At 42.0% G+C, this 26221-nt stretch overlaps 1 protein-coding gene across 2 annotated transcripts in view; it reads left to right on the top strand.

The window, feature by feature from the left end:
* BMP5 (bone morphogenetic protein 5) overlaps positions 1-26221 on the top strand; it is a 308430-nt gene that overhangs the window by 273926 nt on the left and 8283 nt on the right. Inside the window, exons 4-6 of one of the 2 annotated variants that reach the window (XM_063916726.1) lie at positions 9727-9924; positions 13169-13245; positions 18991-19101. In XM_063916726.1, the coding sequence (XP_063772796.1) occupies positions 9727-9924; positions 13169-13245; positions 18991-19101 (386 nt within the window). Of the gene's footprint in view, positions 1-9726; positions 9925-13168; positions 13246-16763; positions 16823-18990; positions 19102-26221 lie in introns of those variants that run through there. The other variant, XM_063916727.1, reaches the window with a different exon arrangement.

Here is a 26221-nt window from a genome sequence, read left to right as displayed (position 1 = left end):
TTTCTCCCACCACCTACCGCCTCCCTCTTTCCCATTAGGCAAAGCTAGGACTAGTGCTAGGGTCGGCACCCTCCTGCAAACTATACTGTACATTTGTGCTCTACCTCTCATACTTTAGAAAAGGGACAGTGGTCACACATGAAGAAGCATGGTCACACAATGGTACTCCCAATACAAATGATGCAACACAGGAGCACAATCTCATTCACATAACACCGCACATGGCCCTTGATTCAGCATGGATTGTAGTTTTGCTGCAACCCTTTACACTAGCATGTTAGGGGATGCCCAGCACAGGGCAAGTCCACCCCGCATGCCGGACCCTCCCCCCCCCTCCCCCACTAACATGCGAATGCTTTGCTCAGCAGCGAAGCGCTTGCATGTTAAGGGTAGCCCTCTGCCTGCGCAGCCTAGCTGCGAAAACAGATGTCTACGCACCATGTGTAGGCTCACATCGACTGCATGTTACGTCACACAGCTGCCGTGGCCTGCCCCGCAAAAGGTCCGGTCATGCCTGCGTTGTCCGGACCGCGCTGACAGTAGTGTGCCTTACACATCATACCTACTTAATACCCACTGAAGTGCCGCTTATACACACAATGCCCACAGTAATGCACCATACACACATCTCTTCCACTGTCACTCCAACAGCTCACTGCCTGTGTCCCTCCTGCAGCTCCATGCCCTGTATTCTTCCAGGAGCTTCCCCACTTCTCTGTGGGCCTAATTCAGATCTGATCGCTGGGCTGCGTTTTTTGCTGCCCTGCGATCAGATAGCCGCTGCCTACAGAGGGAGTATATTTGTGCTGTGCAAGTGTGCGTTTGCTTGCGTTGCAGAGCTGCACAAAAATCATAGAGACAGGACTTACTCTTTTTGTGTGATGGATTTCTGCTGATGGGGTCGGAGCTGATGTCAGACACCATCCCTGAAAACGCCTGAACCCACCTGCGTTTTTCCAGACACTCCTGGAAAACGGTCAGTTGCCACCCACAAACGGCCTCTTCCTTTCAATCTCCTTGCGAACACCCATGCAAATGGATCCTACGCACCATCCCGTCACTGACCGTCGAAGCCCATAGTAGCTGTGCTATGCGCTGGCGCAGTGCGGTGCATACGCATGCGCAATTCAGACCTGATTGCTTGCTGTGCGAAAACGCAGAGCAGCGATCAGCTCTGAATTACCCCCTGTGTCCCTCCAGCCCACTCTCATCTTGTTGTCAGCATGGACAGAGCCTTCTCTTCTTCAGTTCCCCCCCAACTTTAACCCCTGTGTTATACATTCAACCATTATCTTCCCTCTGCCTAAAGTTAGATTTCAAAGAACATATAAAAACCTATTTAATGTTATGTTTGTATTTGAACTTGTTTTTCTGCGGTATTGTAAGCCTTGCTGTATTGATTTAAATAATTATTAAAGCAAGCAATTTCATTTAAGATGACAGAAATGCAGTTCTTTAACTCTTACTGCTCACGAGTTGATCTTGCTGTGCCCCGTGTCATTAGATACATCTTAAACCAATTTAAAGTGCAAAACACCTGAATAAACAAGTTGTATGAGTGTTTATGTATTGAAGTGGGTCAGTTCAAGGTATGGTATTTGGCTAGAACTCTTAATTTCTCTTTTTACAGCAATAAGGCTGCCAGAAAGAGGAAGTCTGAGCTGAATTAATACATTTGTTACAGTGGAAGCAGAATGAAAAGGGCTTTAACCACAAATCAAGCTGCCTCTTTCATATATGCCCGTGATAGGCTTTTTCTAAGAAGTATAGACTCTGGCTTGGAGCCACTCTAAGTTTTTATTTTAAACGAAAACCTGGATGGTTATTTGTTTAAGGCTTACATCTATGATTACTTGTGAGTTCTTTCTCTACTAGGATTTTGTTTAATATTGTTTCACATTTGGGATGCAGATGCCCACTAATAGAGCTTGTAGCTATTTTCCATTGCTTTGCTGCAGTGATACTTATCTGAAATATTGAACACATTTTTCCAATGTGTTTTGAAACAACCTTTGAGGACACTGATATTGTCCAGATCGGAACATAGTTTTCTGTAAGTACTTGTGGGTTTTAAAAGGACCTCTGTGTCCCACTCCTTTCACAAACAGCTGCACAGCTTCACATGACACTGTCTGCGTTTCATGTGGACACACAAAGTTATTTGAGATGCCAAAAAAGAGCAGGTTTATTTGTAAAAACTGTCCCTGATGCAGTTTAAGTGACTTGTTATATGTTTCTTTGTTCCAGAGAGAGGTACAAGTGTAATATAGCAAGATCAATGCAAACTCAAAACTAAACTACATTACTTGCCTGAAAACAGATTGCTTGTAAAAGCAATTTAATGCAATGCTGTTGCTGTGTTTTTTATATTTGGCTTATTTCTTTATTAAAATGATTTACATGATATTTGTAAAAAAAGGGCATGATTGAGGTTGGATCGCAATATGCGATCCAACCGCAAAATCTGCTAAGAGGATGTGGGCACATGCGCAGGGTCCCTCCTGAAAATGCGAACACCTATGTCTGTCAATTAGGGAAACGGGGGCAGGGTCGTCCAAACGGGGGGCGTGGCGTGGGCGTGATCGCGACGGTCAAAAGGATTGTAAATTCTGCTGTTTAGCAGAATTTACAATCCTTACTGAATCAGGTCCAAAGAACAGTAATATTACCAACATTGTAGAAACATTGCATATTATAAATATAGTTGAATCCTTATACTGATGTGCAATATCACATTGAAATGATTCTGCAATGAGCATTTTCTTTTTGGATTCCCCTGATTGTCAGATATGCAATGAAATCTATTGGGAATTATCTTCAGTGCCTTTTTGGGGAATCCTAAAACTGTAGCACATACGCATTTTGGGGTCTAACTAAGAATAAGGTTATGCAGCAATGTCTTGATGACTAAGAACCATAAATAATGCAGGTGTGGACATTTTACATCTATCAGCTCCTTGTGGATTCAGAGTCCCGAAAAAACCTGCTGCCTTAGTGATTGCAAATCAAAATTGCTTGGCTCCCACATACTCTGTACATATATTACTCACTGAGAGTTTATTCTTTATATCAGTGTGCTCGTAATGTGCCAAGTACTCTCCTGACTGGCTCCCACCCACTGCATAGCCGGAGGTGTGAGGAACAGAGATTTCCAGTTGAGTAGTGAGCCTTGTGCTCCATATACAAGCATACCCTCCAACTGTACATTTTTAGCTGGTACAGTACCATTTTGTCATGTTCTGTATAGGCCATAAAAGGCTATGTACTGGGTTTTAGCATCTCCCATTCCTATAGATTCCTAAGGGAGTGCCACGGGGCCATGCCCCCTTTACCCATGGCCCTGCCCCCTCTCATAATGTGTACTGATTGCTCAGCCGTGTTGGAGGGTATACAAAAGCTGTCACTATAAAATTATTTTTTTAGAGTGCAAATTTTATTTATCCAAAAGCACTGAAAGGTGCTTAACAGATAGTATGAACAATATACTATAGATGTGTGCTAGCCCGCATGTTTTGTTTTTGTTTTTGGCAAACCTGCCTCCACGTGTTTTGGTTTGGTTTTAGATCTGTATTTAATTTAATTTTTTAATAGATAAAAACAGCTAAAATCTCATAATTTGGGCCTTTTTTGTAGTATTAATAATCTTAATAACATTGATTTCCAGTAATTTCCAGTCACTTTTGACCACCTCACAGCTCACAATATTGTTCAACGACATAGGCCAAAGGCTGGCGGGCTAAACTAAGCAGCAGAGCAGCGGCACAAACACACGGCAGTTATTTCTGTTTAAAAATGTTTTGTAAATTAGTAATGTATGAGCAATAAGCAATTGAACCAACTCGCAAGTACTTTCAATAGAAAACAATACAACACAGAAACAGAGGCGTCACTAGGGTTGGTGTCACCCGGTGTGGTAACTCACGGTGTCACCCCCCATGCCACCCTCCCGTATCACAATACACGGAACCCTTAGTTATGTTTTTGTACTAGTTTTCACATTATAACACACAGAATGAGTCAAAAATCACATTATAGCACACTGCATGAGCCAAAATTCACATTTTAGCACACGGCATAAGCCGAAATTCACATTATAGCACACTGAATGAGCCGAAATTCACATTATAGCACACGGTATGAGCCGAAATTCACATTATAGCATACTGTATGAGCCGAAATTCACATTACAGTACACTGAATGAGCCGAAATTCACATTACAGCACACGGTTTAAGCCGAAATTCACATTATAGCACACTGTATGACACAAAATTCAGGGAGAGTGACAGCAGGGACAGGGACAGAGAGACAAGGAAAGTGACAGCAGGGGCAGGGAGAGTGACAGCAGGGACATAGGGACCGGGAGAGTGACAGGGAAAGTGACCGCAGGGGCAGGGAGAGTGACAGCAGGGACATAGGAACAGGGAGAGTGACAGATTGACTGGGAAAGTGACAACAGGGACAGGGAGAGTGACAGATGGACAGGGAAAGTGACAGCAGGGACATAGGGACAGAGAGAGGGACAGCAAGGGCACATAGTAGGGACTAGGGCGAGAGAAAGGCAGCAGGGTAAGATTACCTATTTAGCAGCGGCGGTGCTGAGGATGCTGTGGTCTGCGGGGCGGTGGATGAGATGGCTGTGATTGGCATGGTGCAGAGGAGGCGGAGGTGCAGAGAAGGACTGAGGGTAACGGTGGGGTGGCTGAGGGCAGCGCCGGTGTAGTGGAGGAGGAGGCAGAGGGCGGCGGCGGTGCAAGGAGGAGGAGGCTGTGGTCGGCAGCACTGCAGCTCCTATGACCGCGGCGCTACTATTTTGCGGACCGGCAGCCAATCAGGAGCGGCCGCGTGGCAAGAGCTCAATGTGGCGGCGGAGGTATTCAGACTCATACATACATATATATATATATATATATACACACATATGTATATATATATATATATATATATATATATACACATATACATATATATATATATATATATATATATATATACACACACACTCAAAACATTTTTTTTTATTCAAAACATTTTTTTTACTCAAATAATAATGGTTTATAATGTAATCGTAAACTGTAAAACATTGAATCAAACATACACACCCTCTCTCAGCTGAAACAGCTCACAGCCAGCCAGAGAAGAAGGCAATGAGGTGCGCACTTTAGTCCCTGCAGTACAGCTCCCTCTGGTAACGGCCGTCCTCCCTGCCCAGCAAAGTCTCCTCCCATTCTCCCTCCCAGCAAGGCATGCGGTGCAGGCGTGCGTATGACGTCACTCGTGACGTACAGCACCCGGCAACAGTTTATAGCTCATCACCATGGTGATAGTAGTACGGACCCGGTCACCGTGGCGCCGCGGCGGTGTACAGGCGGGCCGGTGTGTATATCACCGCTGTCCGGTGATGAAGTTGGCGGGGGTGCGGTGCTGGGGAGGAATAAGTGTGGGTGCAGCCGCAGACGTATCTGTGGATGGGTGTGCGGGTGTGCAGCTCTTTTTGGTGTCACCCCATTGAAGGGTGACACCTGGGTGCGGGCCGCACCCCCCGCACCCCCTCATGACGCCTCTGCACAGAAATGTACTAAGAATCATGTGTGGAATATCATTGCACAAAATTGGTAGTACAGATGTAGCCACAATGATTGTGCTATTAAGCGACCGCACAGGCACTCCCGGCGCACCTAGTCGCACCCATGCAGTACCGAGCCAGGCTGCAGCTTTTGCGGCTCAATACAATGCTAATGAGCATGGGCGCAACTAAGATGTATGTCTATGCCAGCAAATGAATCGCATCAGCACCAAGTAGCAGCCACAATGAGCGTGGCTCATCTGTAGCTAACAAACAGCAAAAAAACACAAAACCATGTGTAAAATAGCAACAGCAGATGTGGATGCCTCTTACACAAGTGCACATGCCTATTCTCAGTGTCCAATCTGTACCTCCCTCCTGGGGGCCCTGAGCCACTGATGACTGGCACCCTGTGCCTATGTAAAGCCCCGATCAATCAGCTTTTTTGTTGACATGCTCCCCAAAAATAACCCAACAAAAAAAAAAGCATTCATAACCTGTGGGATAAAGTGCAGGGTACACTGCTGGTTTCATACAGTGCGGGTCAGATACAGTGCAGGTCGGATACAGTGTAGATTAAAGTGCGGGTTGGATACAGTGCAGGTTACAGTGCTGGTTGGATACAGTGCGGGTCGGATAAAGACAGTGCAGGTTACAGTGTGGGTCAGATACAGTGTGGGTTACAGTGCAGGTCAGATACAGTGCGGGTTAAAGTGCAGGTCGGATACAGTGTGGGTTTGATACAGTGCAGGTCGGACAAAGTGTGGGTTGTACATAGTGTGGGTCAGATACAGTATGGGTTGGATACAGTGCAGGTTACAGTACAGGTTTGATACAGCGCAGGTTGGATACAATGCAGATTGGAAACAGTGCTGGTCAGATACAGTCTGGGTTACAGTGCAGGATGGATACAGTCAGTGTGAGTCGGATACAGTGCGGGTCGGATACAATGCAGGTCAGATACAATGTGGATTGGATACACTAATAGTGCACTTACTGTGACAGCAGTCGTGCCCCACGATTGTAAATGCTCCTGGCGGAGTCTGTAAGGATGATGAACTTCCGAATGCTAAAGTACACACAGTGGTCTCTCAGTATCTGCCATGCAGGCTTGTGTGCGAACTGTGGCTGCAGCAGGATGAAAATGCAGGGAGCCTATTGCCAATCAGCAGTCAGCCTATTGATTTCAATGGGGCTGTTAAATTCGGCGCCTGAATCCAAAACCCGAGAGATCCAACAGAGGGAAAATTAAGTTTTGCCTCATTTTGGGATCCGAGGCGGGCAGCGAGATTCAAATCCCAGCTCAGATCCACTTACTGTAGATCCTGAAAGTTTGGGTGGGCTCAGTTCTCTGAGAACCAAGCCCATTCATCTCTACATAATACAGCAGAGGTGGCTTCTAAGTTTTTTTGGGTAGGGAGGCTGCTGCTAGCCATGCCAGAGAGGAGAGAGATGTCCCTGACCAGCTGGGTCCCAGCACCTGCACAATAGATCTGGCAGCAGTAAGGATAGACAGTAGGTAGCTGTATCTGCATAGGGCATTTAGAAATACAACAGAATTGAGACAGAAATTATAGTTTGTAGAGTAATATATTGCTTTTGGCAGGTTGGGCAAATGGCATAAAGTAGAATGCTAAATCATTTATACAAAACTAATTGTCAGTATAAAGGTGAGTCCATAATTATGAGTAAGTAGACCAAAGTCCAAATACAGTTCAAACTCTGCTTTTAACTCAATGCTTAATGCTGAAGATGTAGGCTTGGCGATAACAGGCCTCTATACCCATATCTGTCAACAGTCCCAATTTTCCCAGGGCAGCTCTGATCTTCAGCAGCCTGATAATTGTTTGATTAGATTAGTGAGTGGATTAGGCAGATTTGACGCATAGCCATAGCTTGTGCTTTTGTCCCATTTTTAACATTGGTTGGTATGCTAATACAGGGTTCTTCTGCTGTTTGGTCTACCTAGAAGGAAGCATAGCAAATAAAGGATATAAGTAGAGATGCATCGAGCCAACTAGAGAATGGAGAAGTGGACAAATATAGAAGTTTCACATAGCAACTAATCAGCTTCAAAGTAACATTTATCAAGTACCTTCTATAAAATGATAGATAGAAGTTTATTGTCTGTTATGAACAACTTTTTCCACTGCTCCACTCTTTAGAAGGCTTGATGCATCTCTCCCTTAATGCTTTCTTCCAGGTAACAGGTATAATATAATATAATAGACAAGGCAGTATATACTACAACAATAATAGGGCAGATCCTCTTTACCCTCTTCGAAGCTGAAGGTGGTGTACAGTATATATCTACCCAGGCTCCTAATTTTGTTGTAAATAACGTTTTCGTTTTACTCAATTAAATCCTATTTTTCAGGTCATACAATGGATCTGTTGGTAACATAATGAATTTGCTTTTAATTTTATGTAAATTCGCCAGGGAAACCAGACAAAATATTATTTTCCACACTTTTTACCCATCTAGAATAATCACCAACATTTAACTGAAAATGTATTATTCTAGATATCTCTGAAACCATAATTTATAAAACTTACAGTATAGGAGTGGACTGAGGATCCACTGTAAATGTTATGTGATGCTCATTTATATTATTCTACTTGTAAATCTACATATTTTATCTATTTATGCAAAAACACTTAAACTTTACTGATATTAAAATAAACATTTGTTATGATTTAACCACTTCACTGGCATGTTCAGATCACATGCGACTGCGCCGCCCCACTGTGTCCCCCAGTTTTTGGCAAGGAGATCTGTTCTGTAGATGTGCATAATATAATATTTAAATATTTTTAAAAATACTTTTAAAACTATATTTAACAATGTTATGATCGGTTTTGAAGGGAAAAATCGCCAGTTAAGTGGTTAAAACACGGATATAAGCAGTGTCCCTTGAACCTGAAATGTGGCTGTAAAACATATCAGTGCTAAGATAAATTCTGAACAATGGGGGTCATTCAGACCTGATCGCACACTGCATTTTTTTGCAGCCATGCGATCGGGTCTGTACTGCGCATGTGCATGGGTCGCAATGACCAGGCGCGCCGCTTGCTGGCGACGGAGGTCACTGGGCAGCGACGATGCTAACGAAGAAAGCGATTGCACCGGTGATCACAAGAAGATTGACAGGTAGAAGGCGTTCCAAGGCGGCAACTCACCATTTTCTGGGAGTGTCTGGAGAAACGCAGGCGTGCCCAGCCATTCCGGAGGAGGGTTCCTGACATCACAGCCGGCCCGGATCATCGCAGCGGCTGAGTAAGTCCTGGGCTGTGCAGAAACTGCACAAACTTTTGTTTGTGCAGCTCACTGCACAGCCCATTGCACCCTTGCAAAGCCCTTACCCCCTCCCCCTGTGGGGGGCGATTACCTGGTCGCAGCAGTGCAAAAATAACCTGCGTGCGACCAGCTCTCAATTAGGCCCAATAAGCAATGTTCTAATGTATCAATGTGCAAGAAATACCTTAGGTGCTCTTCTCTGTTCCTCCAACAGGCTCTTTTATTTATTTAAAATTAATAAATCAAAATACAGTGCATGAAGGACACTGACATCATAAGAGTTTATTATCTGTAATATCTGTTTAGTCAAAATGTTGAAACAGTCCTGTTCCCTATAAATCTGGTCACAATCACAGTCAGTAGAGTTAAAGTTTTTTTTTATTTAATGTGTGGAATAAAATGGTAACATCACTGCTATGTTTATATCTAATAGGCACATACATATAATAATTAATCAATATAGTCTATTAAAGTTAGATAGCTTATTTTAAGATCAAGCAGCGCAATAAATATAAATCCAATTACTATGAATTCTTTTTAAGCTCCATTTAACATAATTGTATTACACGCTTGATGTCAACATTTAATATGGAGGTTGTTGTTTTTTACATATAATTGAACAAAATTCACGCAAAGATAAATGTGTTTATATACAGTATGTGCTGCTTTCTGGCTTAATGCCACTTATTTGAGAGTTAACAAAACCAGCTGTGATAGTATAAAGTGGAATAAAAGTTAAAGAGAAGTAAAACTTGAGAGGCTGTGCAGACATATCGGTGAGCATTTGAAAGTGACAGTCACATAGTGCTGTATTAAAATAATTGATAGTTGACAGTATTATTTATGGGTTCTTTATTTTCTAGGGAGGAGTGTCAATGTTAAGTCAGTGGGTCTTGTTGGGAGACATGGGCCTCAATCAAAACAGCCTTTTCTAGTTGCTTTTTTCAAAGTAAGTGAAGTACTGCTCCGCTCTGTTAGAGCTGCAAATACAAAAAGGAAGAAGCAAGAGAAGAACAAATCTACAGCTCAACATGATGCCTCAAAGATGCCTAGTATTGGAGGTATGTTAAAAATAAGTGGCAATCCAAGTACATATTTGTTATACTATAGGTAACACCTTTATAAGTTAGCTACTGTGAGCTCTTTGTGTATGTGTAATGCTTACTTCATTGTTATAACATATTAGATGTTGTGTATAAGTTCTACTACACCTAAATAAGGTAATGGTTAACTAAATGGGTGCTAACTCATAAAAGTGATGTGCAAAAAGTAGCTGTCCATCTATCATACTCCATCTTGGATTAACAGCAATACTAATCCACTCTCTGTTGATTGTGCATCCAGCCTCCTAACTCATTCAAAAAGTGGATAACCAAATCCCATGCTTAGCAAATCAGTCTGCATTACAGACTAGGGCAACAAGAGTGGGAGGGGCAGGAGGGACTCTTAGAGCCTGGGCTGCTGAGTAGGCAAATTTACTACCCCAAGGTGATGTGACCACAACACTTTCAGCAGATGGCGCATCATATAAACATGTGCCTTGTATACCATATAAGGAATGTCCATCATATGTACCACACATGTTGGCCCTAGTTATGGGCCCAAATATATATTATAATGAACCTAATCACAGGTGATGGAGTTTTATCTGTGTATGCTTCACCCACATCTTGAACTATGGGGGGTATATGGCAGTTGTTCAGGTGGTGAAAATGGAAGTAGTCCCCATATAATTAACAAGAACCCTAAGTATTCCTAAAACCCAGAACCCCAATGGATGTCTGTACATCTGCAATATAATTTGTGCTGGCAATGTTTATGCATGTGGTTGGAGGTGTTCTGCTTCAAAAAGAAAGGTCTGCCAGTGATCTTGGGTATGCAGCCACAGGAACTGAAGAATGGTTCACAAAGGTCCAGAATCTAATGGTGGATGACCCTCAAGATGGTGTACTGAAATAAGTAAATGTAAAATATGGTGTAGAGCATGGGTCTGACTGTGAGGTGGATGCAGCCTTGGCTTCTGCAGCTTAATGCTAATGTTGCATCCGATTTTCCAACAACTGAGATTCAAAGCATCTTAGGACATTACTGTGCATATTTAGATGCACCATCGAACCATCAGCAGCCCTATAGCAAGTGCAGTTTCTCCATCCAAGTATGGCGTCCTGTGTAAGCATCTTTGAATGCACCTGCTTTCATTGATATGCCCCGTCAGCTTCACCCCCCCTCCCCTGTTACCGCACAAGAACTCCCACTAAAATTCTCAAACCTTGCATCCAATTCTGAAATGCATCTCTGTATGCAGACAAACAGTATGTATGTGCAGTGGGACAAGGCACCCATGAGCAGACTTAAAGCATCAGCCATTTTCCTGTGACATCGACACTGCGTCCACTGCAGAATCAGGCCCTTTATGGGACAAATAGTAGGATACATAATGGTATTTATAGGGTGAACATAGGTAAACGTTCTCTATTCAGAGCCATCTGTAGCTTGATCTAACATTTAGAATGTCACATGGGAAGCAGGATTCTGTCACTATAGGAGAATATCGTGCTGTACAATGTCAAAACAGCTTGAAAATGTACAGACAAATGAACAACAAGACTAAAATGTAATTATTGTGTTAAACTAATGATAAAACAGCAATAAAACATTTGTCTGTCCACCTTCACACTGTTTTCACATTGTGAAGTACCATTTTCTCTTATCTGCGACATTTTTAACTAAAAATGTTGAATCAAGTATTGGGCAATCTTACAAAGTTTACTAGAAGAGAAAAAGAAGACTCTGGTGTGAGTGCACCCACACCAGAGTCTTCTTTTTCTCTCCTAGTAAATTGATTGGTTCAATACTGACTCAGGGTGCACCGCCAATACACTAATCCAATGGGATTTATCCCCAGTATTTAGTACATTTTGGTTTTCTTTAGGCCGACAGGCCAAGTATCAGTGGTTTAGTGTGGAATCCCCCATTCTCATATGTGAATCTTACAAAGTTGCATGAATTTTTTTTCAAATTAGAACCATGCAATCCAAATGCAGAATAAAAAATAAATTACAAAAAATGTCAAACAAAAAGGAAATAATGACATTAATGGATAATTAAATAAGGAAATAAAGTATATATTAAAGTTTTGGAAGGAGTGAATGAATGGGAAATAAAAAAAAAAGCCCTCAAAACACTTTGCGGGAAATACAGTACTGTTCACTCCCGCTCCCTTAAGTAATTTTTTCCCTAGGAAGCAGACAGTCATTAAGCAAGAGTTGCAGCATTTTGAGTTTTTTTTTTCTGAGGAGGGGTTGTTAGAGTTTATGAATTGAGGTATAATGTTTGATAAGAGGGAAGAATAGAACTCTGAAATCATGGGCCGGAAATAATAAAGTCCAAGTTGGCTAGAGGTGTGGGTTTCCGGTTGATCCCGGACATGCCTTTTACATGATTGCTGCTTTAAAAAAACGTCCGCTATCGGTCGGAAAACCACACCTCTGGCCAACTCGGACTTCATTACATCCGGCCCCTAGAATGTGTTTAATCCCAAGTGAGGATCAATAATTAGTGAAGAGTAATTTCTGAAGCCAAGACAAATACAGTAACCGTTAATTCCTCTGATGAAACTGGACAATGTTTGAGAAGCGCATCGGAAAAAGATCGGTTACATATACTATATAGCTGCGTATGGTGCTGTAAACCAGACTTTGTGAAAATTTCCATTTTAAACATATACGTCCAGATTTCTGTGTGCTTGTTTAGGATTGTGGCTTTTAAGAAAAGTCCTATACCACCTAGGTTCTCGCTGCAGAGAGAAATAGAGACTTCCTGATAATACCAAGTTTATACATTTGCTGTGACCTCTGTAAGAGCTGGATAGATGCTATATAATTTATGTGAATAGAGTATTTTATTACCATCCATTTGGCTACAGTGGCTGTATACCCATATAAGTAGAAGATGAATAGATCGATTATTTCATCCAGCTGAAGTAAAAAAGACCATCTACACTTAGTGTTCTGATATTACATTTCTTCAGCTGGCCAGCTTCTAAATGTTTATATTCTTCCTGCGATTGTTTATGTATCATGTGTATAAGCTTTTTATTAGAAGTAGTGAAATGTTTATAGTATCTAGATTTTTTTTTTATCACAGCACAGCACATGCTTAGGATTGATAGTGCTTCTGTATTACTTATTAAATAATGCAAAAGGGAAGGAAGAAAAATAAAATATAGGCACAATATGAGGTTTAGATTATTGACAAAACTTTGTAAAAGTTACTTACAGGCTTTATGTTTAACTTTATCTACAGATTACAACACAAGCGAACAGAAGCAGGCATGTAAAAAACATGAGCTCTATGTCAGCTTCCGTGACCTTGGATGGCAGGTAAAGTTGTCACGTGTGTCTTATGCTTTAAGTTACTTTTCAGGTATTTGTGTTGCGGTTATAATAATTTGTTTTAAAGACTATTCAAAATTGCTTATAAAAACATGTTACAAATGTAATATATGAACCACAACAGCAAATGATCTATTGTGATATCACCTTTGTGCAGTTGTGTCCCTTTTTTAATAGAGAAACACAGGAATTTCAGTGTCAAAAAGATCTTTTGGGGGTGCTTAAGTGCAGGGGTGTATTTAGGTGTCCGAGTGCCCCTGGCAAAGTAAAGGACTGGTGCCCCCCCCCCCCCGCATATTTGAAATAGGGAAGGCATGTGTGTCAAAAAAGGGGCGTGGCCACTCAATAGTACCCCAATTCAAATTACACCACAGTAGTGTGCCTTATTCACATTCCACAGAACAGTAATGTACATTATTCACATTATGCTACACAGCAGTACCCCTTATACACATTATGCCACACAGTAGTGCCCATATATATATATATATATATATATATATATATACATATATAAAGAACAAACACGTCTAGCACTCCCCTCTGGACAGGCTGAGCAAGGCTCCTGCTCTGGTGCCCTCCCTGCAGACACAGCAGTCAGCATACATATAATGGAAGAACAATGGCGGCACTCTGGAGACTTTGTTTAAAGAGGTGAAAAAATCAGTGCAGTTTAATCAACGTTTCGGGGGTACTCGCCCCCGTCTTCAGGATACACTCACAAAGTGACACAGTGCAAAAAAAAACAGAATTTAAATTCAGCAGCGGCGTGGAGCGGGCGGCTGGATGCGCGCTTGGTAAGTCATTTAAATTCTGTTTTTTTTTGCACTGTGTCACTTTGTGAGTGTATCCTGAAGACGGGGGCGAGTACCCCCGAAACGTTGATTAAACTGCACTGATTTTTTCACCTCTTTAAACAAAGTCTCCAGAGTGCCGCCATTGTTCTTCCATTATATATATATATATATATATATATATGGGAAGGCGTGCACACTCCTGAGAAAGTGGGCATGGCCTCACAATTTTATATTATGCTATCAAACTATAAATATATAATCACACCCCCTACACATGCGCACACACACAATTAGCAGCCTTACACACAATACCCACAGTAGTTCTCATTACACATAATGTCCCCAGTATAGTGTCAGATGCACATAATATCCCCCCATATAGTGCCACTTACACATAATGACCCCAGTAGTGCAGTGCCAGTTTCACATAATGCCTCAGAGCATAGTGCCAGATACACATATGCCCCCACAGTGCCAGATGCAAATATGCCACCCCCACAATGCCAGATACACATATGCCCCCAAGCCAGACACTCGTATGCCCCCACTGAGCCAGACACTCGTATGCCCCTACAGTGCCAGACACTCGTATGCCCCCACAGTGCCGGACACTCAAATGCCCCCACAGTGCCCCCACAGTGCCAGATACACATATGTACCCACAGTGTCAGATACACATATGCCCCCACAGTGCCAGACACAAGTATGCCCATACAGTGCCAGACACAAATATGCCCCCATGTTGATTTTACTATTAAAGGCAGCACTTTTAGGTAGATTCACTTTTAGAGGTGACAGCTATCCCTCCACCCTCGTGTAGTTCCTCAACAGTAGGGATGCCCATTGATGATCAAAGAATGCAGCAGCAGCAGCCACTGTAATTGGCACCGGGGTCCAGACAAGAACAATACAGACAAGAAACTCTACATAAACTACACCCCCCAGCAGCCGCTGCTGCATACTGTGATCATTACTGGGCATCCCTGCTGGTGAGGAACTACACGGGGGTGGGGGGATAGCTGCTGCCTCTAAAAGTGAATCTACCTACTGCCCGCGGGTGGCATCTCTGGACGGCGCCCCTGGCAAGTGCCATCCTGGCCAATAGGAAGATTCACCCCTTCTTAAGTGTTCAAGTTTTTTTGAGGGTTTTCTACGTCAAGTAGGAATTAGGCTCATGGGACAACTTCATTTTGTTCTGCATTTTGCAGTACATTTCTTGATAGATGGTTCATGAACATTTTCTTCAAAAACACTTGAATTTAGTCATCTCATCTCTGAGGTCCTGCAGATAGGTATCATTGTTACTTTTAACGATTATGGCTCAATGGATAGACCTCGATAAGGCTGACAGTCAACCACTAGTGGTCGACATTGAGAAAAGGTTGACACAGTGAAAAAGTCAACACGGGACAGGTCGACACAAAATATCGACATTAGATTCTTTTAATGTTTTTGGTGTCGTTTTTTGCATGACATGACCAGGAGCCCCCATTAGTGGACTGCGCCCCCTTTTATGGATCGCTGTTCCCAATCATAGTTCACGTGGATGGTAAAGTATGAAAAAGATACAAATGAAAAACAATTGTAAAAAAAATCATGTTGGCCTTTCATGTGTCGACCTGCCCCTTGTCAACCTTTTTACTGTCGAACCTTTCCCCATGTCGACCTTGCCCATGTCAATTAATAGTGGTCGACCTATTGACTTTTAACCTCAGTACTGTCTACCTACTATCTGGATCCCCTATTAACAGGATGCACTTTGCTTTCTCCATGTTTGTTTCTACAGTAATCATATTTCTCAGCTTACTGTAATTCAACTAATGTCGTTAAAAGCTTCACTTAGTCCCCTTTTATGTAATAATTAACTGAGGCTAAGCTGAGCAGTATTTTAGGAAAAAAATGCAAAACATTAAACAATTAGGGTCAAAGAATAGTGTATCTCCTGCGCTCCACACAGGAGAGGCATAATATATAAACACATAATATTAAGCGCTCTTTCACTAGGGTAAAATACAACTCAAAAAATTATTTTGCAGTTCAAATGATAAACTAAAGATATAAAAACATAATATATAGAAATCTTTTAAAGATTCACTCCTGCAGATCGAAGTCTTCATCAAATGAATAAAATCCTCATCAAACAAATGGATAGTCTGGTTTCTTCTGATTATAACTTCAACACTTGCATCCCAACAGTGTAAAGAGCACCTCCAAATGAAACCATAAAGGGAATATTCCATAGTGTAAAATGTACAAATGTATAATGACATAAAGTAGCAAATTATATAGATTCAATCACAGGTAAAAAATGGCTGTGTACTGCATAAAGCCTTTTCAGAAGGCACAGTAAACACCATTTAGGGATGTTCATGATATCCCCAAAAGCAGGTGTTTTTAGGTCCTTTCCCAGGTCCTTAGTGGCAGCAGCTCACTTGATAGCACACCAATGTGTTTCAACCACTAGGTCTTTATCAAGCCACCCACTGTTGACTGTGCACTTTGCTTTCTCCATATACATTTCAGCAGGAATCACATTTCTCAGCATAATTCAACTAATATCATTAAAAGCTTCACCATGTCCTCTTTATTTAATGATTAACTGAGGCTAGGCAGGGTAGTATTTTAGGAGAACAATGCAAGTATTTAAACAATTAAAGTAAGGTGTTCTAAATGATGATGTTTTATTAAAGCTCCCTCCTCCTCCCTCAGGAATAACTGACAGCATGGTGTCAGTAAGCCCCAGCAAAGAGGCTGTGCAGTGACTGTGTACGTAATTTTAGAATTTGCTGTTCTTGATGAAAAATATTTTCTTTGTTTTTAGAGACTTGTTGAATTCTTGCTTCTGAATACCATACCATTAAACAAAATGTGTATTTAGCGACAAGTTTTTTTTATATGTAAAATACAATTAATTAACTATTTAAATTGTTTAAAAATAGAGCACATTACTTTAACATTAATATACCACATTTAGATAAGCATACTTTTCTAAAATTTTGGATTGTACCTAAATAACAAAGGCAGTCTATTAATACTGTACTGTATGTTAAATTGATGGACACTTGTTAGGTATTAATGCATAAAAGACTAATGAGACCTTATGTAGAAGTCACCACCTGCTTAATAAATGTTACCTCTATAAACACAACATTTATTATCACTGACAAAATGACAACCACAGTTTCTATTATTTATAGCACATAAAAACACACGAGCTACTAGAAATGCCAGCCATTAAAATCAAGCTAACTTGGTGGGCAAATAGATATAAAACCTCAAATATATCTAACAGGACCATATCCAGAAGTCACCACTTTCAAACCAAATGGGTTCTTTACATATTTGAATAATAAGCTTATTAACATGGCTCCGCCACCAGCATTCACAAAGTTCACCTCCCCTGTCCTCTTACAAGCATCTAGCAAGACTCTGCTGGTGCCCACCTTAATGTGTGGTTGGTGGTCACACATGCCTGTCTGATTAAAGGGCTTCAGGACCAAGGAGAATGTGGCAGACACTTTAAGATTTTCCATACCTGCTGACCAGGCATTTTTGACAGACAGCCTACTATCCACTGACAAAACACTATCCCTAGGAGCTAGCAAGAAATAGTAGTGGTCATCATTATCATTGGACACCAGGAAAGTATAGTTTTGGGAGGAGTTTTGCTTGTTATAGTCTACCAAAAATTAAATTGCTAGATTTTGGTAAAATGATCCATGAAGTGCTGGTCATATCACCATATTGTTCATATTGTCATGACAGGCAATTTGTATGCTAAGCATCCTCACAAAACCGTGACATACTGTAAACTTACTCAGATCTTACCATACTGTATGTTCACCCATTAAAATGTATATCCATACATTAATTTTTACTCTACCTATTTTTATTTTTTTTGTTTAATCACATGCCTGCACTATTTGCAATAATTTTATGTTGATGACCCATAGAGGTTATTATGTTTATGCATTGTCCCATAGAAAATAACCATTGTATAAAAGCAATTGCAGGAGGAAGAGAATGCAGTAAGTCTGTTATTCAGGCAGAGTAATAACTTCCTGGTGCAATATCCTCCTGCACCTTTCATCTGATTATTCTATTAGGTATACTTTTGTTTGACTTTCAGAAACTGCTTCAGATATACAGATATCACTAAATATTGGACCTTGAATTTATTTAAGACAACATAAAGTAAACAGACATCAGTGTGTGCAAGGAAATTACCCACTTTGCAAGATATGAAAGCACTACTTATAAGCTTATTTCTAAGGAAATTCTATTTCCAAATAATTGAGCATGATTGTAATAACACAAACTAAGGTTACTGCAATATTTAAGTAGCAGAGAGTACAAAATCCACCAGATATATAACAAAGTAGGGAAAACACATAACTTTAGAGGAGTGCCTTCTACTTTTTTACCTCAAGATGGTGTCATTTTGTTTGAGACAAACTATGTGACCTGGCACCTGTTGTATCATACAGTATCAGGTGTGTCTAGCCACGCCATATACAGAGAATGATGTAAACTGATGGGAATAACGCAGCACACCCACATTTAGGCAAACACCGGAGCTTGCCACCTGGTGTTGCTAGCCACTGATCTGAAAGAGCACTGACTCTCTAAACTTAGAGCACACTTTGGTAAAAATGAATTTGATTTGAAAGTTAAGAGAGCTTCAAAAGTGCTAATTGTTTCCCATATTTAATCAAGCATGTTCATTAAGAAGAGCAGTGGGATTTACAATATCACATATAAACAATTTGGGAATCTCATATTCAGAATTGTGTATTCTTTTTAAGGTGTGTCTGGCTTTTGTTTGTGCCATTGTCTAAACCATTATTGTACATTTTTATTGAAAACAAAAGTAATTCTGAACAATAAAAATTGTAGAACATACTTAAAAATCTTTTTCTCTTTGTATTTTGTTTAGGACTGGATAATAGCTCCAGAGGGTTATGCAGCCTTTTATTGTGACGGAGAATGTTCATTTCCACTTAATGCACATATGAATGCCACTAACCATGCAATAGTGCAAACTCTGGTGAGTAAATATAATGCCTGGATACAGTTTGAGCTAAGTATACTACTAGTATTTTGGACCCATAACACTAGCTATTGCTCCCAGTATTAGGGTGGAGAACTGGGGAAAAGTTATTCCCTCCAATTCTAATTATGCCTATGCTAGATGGATACCATAGCTTATTATGAAATTGATGCTTTGCAAATGTGTGTTTACATTACCCAACTAGATTGTTTATATTGTTTGCCACTTCTAGATTAAAAGCTCCTTCAAGCTAAAAAGCTCTTCACCATGTTGTATGAATTTTGTATGTATTCCTCTTATGATAAGGGCTGGACCAGGGAATACTCTGATTACCTGCATGGAGTCAGAGAAGATGTCTCCTCCATAATAGATCATACACACCAGCGGTGGCTCCTTACCTGCATGGCCAGGCAGGCTTCTAGGGACTGCATCAGCTGCATCCCGAATCCCTTCTGATTCCAGATAGGGCTACAGTAATAGAAGGGGGGTAGCTTCCCAAGGGAAGTGCTCTATCTGCTATGGCAGTTCAGACTGTCAGTCACAGGAAGAAAACAACTCCCCCTTTGGCTGCCTGTCTGGTTGTGATTAGCAGGGAGCTCTTCCAATGGGAAGTCACTGACACTGCTAGGCAGTCTCTGCAGGTGGCAGATTTTACCGGGGAACTACAGTCTTGCAGCCCTTGGGTAAAATTTTCCAATGATACACACTATGTAAAGTATTTTCTTTGCAGTGTATTTGGTTGTCTTTATGGCTTGGTCAGCACAATCATGCACTGCATGCACCTTGAACAAGTCATATTGATTTCATAGCAGCCAAAGCGGAAAAAGTGATTACTGTATGTACTGTATCATGACACATTTAATTTTGGCTTTTACATGCTTCCATAAAATGTGAATCCTCAAATGTGGGAAATGTCTTAAATGTCTGAATGAAGGTAAACCTTCATATTTCTGTTGATAAATGTCCCCTTCAGTAAGCACAATTCATTGTGGACTATTGACACTGAAGCTTTGTGTGGAATAGACAGTCAGGGCCTGAGGCAGATTTGGACAGAAATCGGGCATATGCATTCCCACACAGCATATATGGGAAACAAAAGTGTGTATTGACCTGTACACAGAGTTGTATGCATCTTGCGCTGCAACTGCCCCTATCTGTATGCTTGGTTTGTCATCTTGCAACAGCCCCATAGTGGGAACAGTACAAAATATACTTGGAATCAGGCCTATATACGCTTTGCCACTTCCATTCACAGCCAGAATCTCTCAGGATCCATTCTGTGAGTTTTACTGAAGAGGTTTTCATTGCGTTGTGATTGTCAAATCAGCTTTATACTTTTTAAAGTATTTTTTCCAAGAAGTATTCTATATACGGGCTAATACCTGAATCAGAAATAGTCCTGATTGTAAGATCTGGATATCTTATTCAGGCAGTGCATCAAAATCTGACTGCCAGTATTTTTAAAGGGAGCCTCAAACAATAGTCCCTATAAGGAGCTCCACAAAGGAGTCTCGAATAATTATCTTTAAGGCAGAATTTTATATCTAGGACCATTAGGATTCCTAAAAGGAACCACCAAGAAAGCTCCTATCAGGAGCGAACTTAAGAGAATCCTTTTTTATCACTAAACCCAAGGTTGTGATTCTGCACACACAAATCTAGTAATGGCAAATAAGCCTGTTTTATATATTTGTTACCCCTGATGAAGTCGATAAGACGAAACGTGTTGGGTTTGTCAGTCAGGAGTTTCCAGCATAGTTTGTGAAGATACTCCCTCTTTAGCTCGCACCTTGAAAAAGGTGAGGAAGTATCTAGAGTTAAAGACCACACAACGAACATACTGGTTATCCTTTATTGTCATCATTTTAAACACATCTTTGTGAACGCTATATGAGGAATTTTATGTGAAAACTGTATTTGTTTTGACATGTGTTATTAAAACAATTTTTTACTAATTGACCTTGGGCCTCTTGTTTGGGTGACCATCTTGGTGAGGGGTGTCCGTTACAGGTTCCCAGATACAAATCTTCTCTAGTATTCAATTCTGACTTATGGAAACAACACTGGAAGAATCATTGTAGATACAGTCTTATTTAGTGCACTTGGGAAACTGTTTTTTATTCTATATACACTTATGTCCAACTCTGTGTAGGCCGTAGTTGGGTTGACACAGGCTTGCATATGAGAGAGCCACTTTACATCGCAGTAGCACATCTTCAGTTGTGAGTAGAGATGCATTCAAAATGTGTGTAAGTCTGTATTGCTTGTACTTTTGTGTGTACAGATCCAGAGCATGCACAGTGCTACTATGCACAGGACACACCATTAAACAGGTGTACATTTAATGGCATCAGCCCCTCAGTCTGAAAACTAGCTGGAAGGGAATCCAGGAGAGTATGGGTGTAACTATAGTGGGTGCAAGGGATGCCATTGCTATGGGGCTCAGAGGCTTAGGGGAACCTGGATCCAAGCTCATATACTGGTCTATCAACTTATTGAAATTGCCTGCTAAGAAATTGGGTCAGGCAAATTTCGTGGTCATGAGAAGGAGGACTCATCAGTGGCAATTTCTGTCTCTTCCTCTCAGTAAAGCTCCATGTTGATATGCTCAGCACTGTCAGAGCACTGATTACAGCCTTTATGGAGCTGGTGGGCAGAAACTGAGTTTCTGGGCATTTAGGACTGTCTCAGTAAAGGGACAATGGGGGTAATTCAGACCTGATTGCTCCTCTATGAATTTGCTGAGGTTTGCCATTAGATAGTCGCCGTCCCGACAGAGTGAATATCCGCCCCGTGCAAGTTTGCGTATGCCTTCTGAAAATCTCTGTGAACGCCGGTAAGCTGCAAATCTATTCACAACTGACTCACCATCAAATGATTTTTCATGTCTGAGCAGTTTGTGCATAGCCGAGGACCTACTCCTATACTGCGATAGAATCACGCTGATCGGGCCGAAGCTAACGTCACACACCCTCCCTGAAAATGCTTAGACACGCCAGCGTTTTTCCTGACACTCCCACAAAACGGGCAGTTACAACCCCCAAACGCGGGCTTCCAGTCAATCAACTTGCATATGCCTAGCGATCAAAAAAGATGGAGAATTTTTTCACAGTTTGGACTTGCGCATGCGCATTGCATTCTGTACCCATGCACAGTCAATCGATAATCGACAGCCTTGCGAAATCGCACAACAGTGATCAGGTCTGATTCGCCCCCTTGTGCCTAAAATAAGAAAATCTCCATAATAATGGACTGCCCTGCATAAGGAAGGAGCTGGTTGGTCCCCATTCCTTGTGTGACATAATGTGTACTGTTAGCACTACAATGTGGCATATTTTTAACTGGGGGGTATTCAATGTTACATTATATGTAATAAGGCAATATTATGTACTAAGGCAATATTATGGTACATAACATGAACAAACGAGAGAGGTGTAAGGAGAACGTAGAATGGGGAGAGTTATGCTGGGTACACCGAGATCATTGGATTTGTAGATATATGTACAGTTGCATTTATTATAAGAAATAGCAGTTTTTATGGTTTTCTATGCACAAACCTAAACTTTAAACTAGTGATGACATAGGCTACACTATTGATGTACGATGATTAAAACAATAGAAAACTACTGATGTTTATCCATCGATTGTTGAGTGTAGCGTATGCACAGACCTCTGCCATTGGACCGGTGCTGCTGATGTTATTGCAGCTGCTCCTCTCTGCAGCCACGAGTCGGGGGTGTCACTGGACTGTCTGATTACTGCATGGAGCAGTGATTGGCAGACACTGGGGGAGGAGCCAAGGGTGCATAGTGTCCAAGAGATTATCTACCAGCAGCTGCCCAGTGTGTGTCTGTCTGATTTATTCAGATGTAAATATGTCAGGGAAAGCCCATCCTGGTGTGGTCGCACCAGGGATAGACTGGGGCCTTAAAGTAGCCCTGGAATGTCACTGTGAGCACGGGTGCATGACAAGGGGGTCATGACCACAGCTGAGGGGCATGTACCATGAGTAACACCATGACTCTGTGGCACTGGCCCAGCCCAAAAGACCAGAAGTGCCAGAAGGCCAGTCTGGCCCCAGCTGCATCTGATAAGACCACACCAGGCAAGTGGTTAAAAATTGTTGGACAAGTACAGATTTGTTGGGGGTGGGGGTTTAAGTCATAATATAATGCAATGCAATGAATGCAAATACCTACAAATGGAATTAAATGACACTCACACCCTCTTGCCCAATATGGACTCAGCTGAGGTCTGAACTACTATTACGTGAAGTAAAAAGAAAGACAGAAATAACATATATAGGGGGTCATTCCGACCCGTTCGCACGCAGCGTTTTTTTCCGCTGCGGTGTGAACGGATATGGAATGCGCATGCGCGGTGGCCACAGTGCGCATGCGCGACATTGCCTGGCGACAGGGGTCGCCGGGTTACGCTGCGTCTACCAAAGGAAGCGGTCGCAGAGCCGACCACAAAGAAGATTTACAGGAAGAAGGCGTTCCAGGGTGGATCCAGACAGTTGTCTGACATTTTCGGGGAGTAGTTAGGAAAACGCAGGTGTGTCCAGAAGAACGGAGGGCGGATGTCTGACGTCAGAGGCGGCTTCAGCATCGCAGGGATTGACGCACAGGGTAAGTAGGTATAGTGCTGGTTAACTTCTACTTGAAATTTTTTTAGCTTAGCAGGGCTGCACAAGCGATCGCAGCCCTGCTAAACTAAAATACACTCCCCCATAGGCGTGTACTAGTTGATCGCAGCAGCAGCAAAAAGTTGCTGGCTGCGATCAACTCGGAATGACCACCATAGAACAGAATAAGCCTCAAATATCTTATTCTCCACTCTTCCCTCCTCTTCCTGTTCTTGGGCTAATCTGCATTAGGCTCTTGTGAAATATGTATATATATATATCTATCAATCAATCAATCAATCAATCAATCAGCACTTTGCAAATTAGCCTAAAAATCATTATCAAAGGTACAGTACAAGTGTTGCAAGATGCACACATTCACAAATGTGTCTAAACAAATGACAAAACATTACCAGACCTGTCAGAACACTTCTTCCTCTACTGAAATTGCAGAAATATGGGAATATAGGTATTGCCAGCAGTATTCGACCTATGCAAGTCCCATCCATGGCCAAAATTTACTAATATTCGTGTTTTAGCCGTTTTTAAGGGTGTTTGAACTCGAATGGTATCGGGTGCATTTTACTGCAACTTTTTGAATCCTGATATGGTCAGTTACTAAGCTGCCGAGTTTTCCACATTCGTTTTTTCCGATGTCTATGTGATTCATAATGTCAGGCAGTGTTTTACGGGAGTGATGAGTAAAACACTGCCTGACAAAACACAAGGAATCCCGGCCGGATCTGTGAGATCCATGCAGGGCTTCATTGTGCACCTTTAAAAAAAAAATTAAGGCGTTAAAAATCAAGAAAAAAATTGCGTGGGGTCCCCCCTCCTAAGCACAGCCAGCCTCGGGCTGGTTGCAAAAATATGGGGGAAAAATTGACAGTGGTTCCCCCATATTTTAACAACCAGCACCGGGCTCTGCGCTTGGTCCTGGTGCCAAAAATACGGGGGACAAAAAGCGTAGGGGTCCCCCGTATTTTTAGAACCAGCACCGGGCTCCACTAGTCAGAGAGATAATGCCACAGCCGGGGGACACTTTTATATAGGTCCCTGCGGCCCTGGCATTAAATCACTAACTAGTCACCCCTGGTCGGGGTACCCTGGAGGAATGGGAACCCCTTAAATCAAGGGGTCCCCCACTCCAGCCACCCAAGGGCCAGGGGTGAAGCCCAAGGCTGTCCCCCCCATCCAAGGGCTGCGGATGGGGGGCTGATAGCCTTGTGAAAAAAATAGTATATTGTTTTTGTAGCAGTACTACAAGTCCCAGCAAGCCTCCCCCGCAAGCTGGTACTTGGAGAACCACAAGTACCATCATACGGTGGAAAAATGGGCCCGCTGGTACATGTAGTACTACTACAAAAAAAAATACACACATAAAAACAGCACCTTGAAAGTACAACTTTATTACATACATGCAGACCTACATTCACAAACCGAATGTAACCTCACCGCTGACCGCAAAGTTCCCTCCTTTGGATACAATGGAGCGCATAGGCGCAACATTGTATCTCTGCCGTGTGCAGCCTCACTGACACTACAGGAGCACACAGCCAATCAGGAGAGTGCCACGCTGTGGTGCTCACTGATTGGCTGAATTGACCCTCTTTGACAGGAGTCAGGGGGGGTCCTGGCAGTCGGGGAAAGGGGTCCCATGTGTAAACATGGGACCTCTTTCAGTGCGTGGTCGGGTTTCCGGTTTGTTTTTTTGCCAAGTACGTGCAGGGCCGGTGCAAGGTTTCTCAGCACCCTAGGCAAAAATTCTGCATACTGCTCCCCCCCTCCCCCCTCCCCTCCCCTCCCAATTACCTCTTTCCACCCAGGAAAGAGGAGAGGGGTGAGTTGTGAATCATATTGTGCGATGGGTGGATATAAGGTAAGGCAGCAGGGGGAGCAGGAGAGAGAAAGAGAGAGAGAGAGAGAGAAAAAGAGGGGGGAGCAAGGGAGAGAGAGAGGGGAGAATGAGCGAGAGACTGTATCAGGGAGATAGAGAGGAGTGACATAGTGAAAAAGGGTGTCAGGGAGGGAGAGAGAGGGGAGCGAGAAGCAACGAAGAGAAAGAGAGAGGGTGTCAGAGAAAACCGGGGGTCAGGGAGAGAGAGAGGGTGTCGATACGAGAGAGAGGGGGTGTCAACCAAGGAGAGGGGAGGTTTTGGGAAACAGTCAATGAGCACAGCAATTTAAGTCAAAGTTGTTATAGAGGGGTCATAGAACAGTCCACATCAAATAGCTAGCGTATATTTAATATAGCAGGTGGAGGTGCACCCAGAGAGTAAATATAGTATTGACAGAAAAAATGAGAGAAAGAAACTCTCTTGTTGGGGCACTCTTGTCTATGAAAAAATTGAATTAGTTCAAATTTAACTTTTATTAGTAATAATTAGAATAGATATACGATAGCCTGTGAGAAAAAATTTCACATGGGGCATAACACTAGAAAGAAATTTCTAGGGTTGGTGAAAATATCAGGAATAATATTAAGAAATT

This window comes from Pseudophryne corroboree, chromosome 4, assembly GCF_028390025.1.
Source record: "Pseudophryne corroboree isolate aPseCor3 chromosome 4, aPseCor3.hap2, whole genome shotgun sequence".
Classification (NCBI taxonomy): domain Eukaryota; kingdom Metazoa; phylum Chordata; class Amphibia; order Anura; family Myobatrachidae; genus Pseudophryne; species Pseudophryne corroboree.
This window is presented reverse-complemented; position numbering and strand designations above follow the sequence as displayed.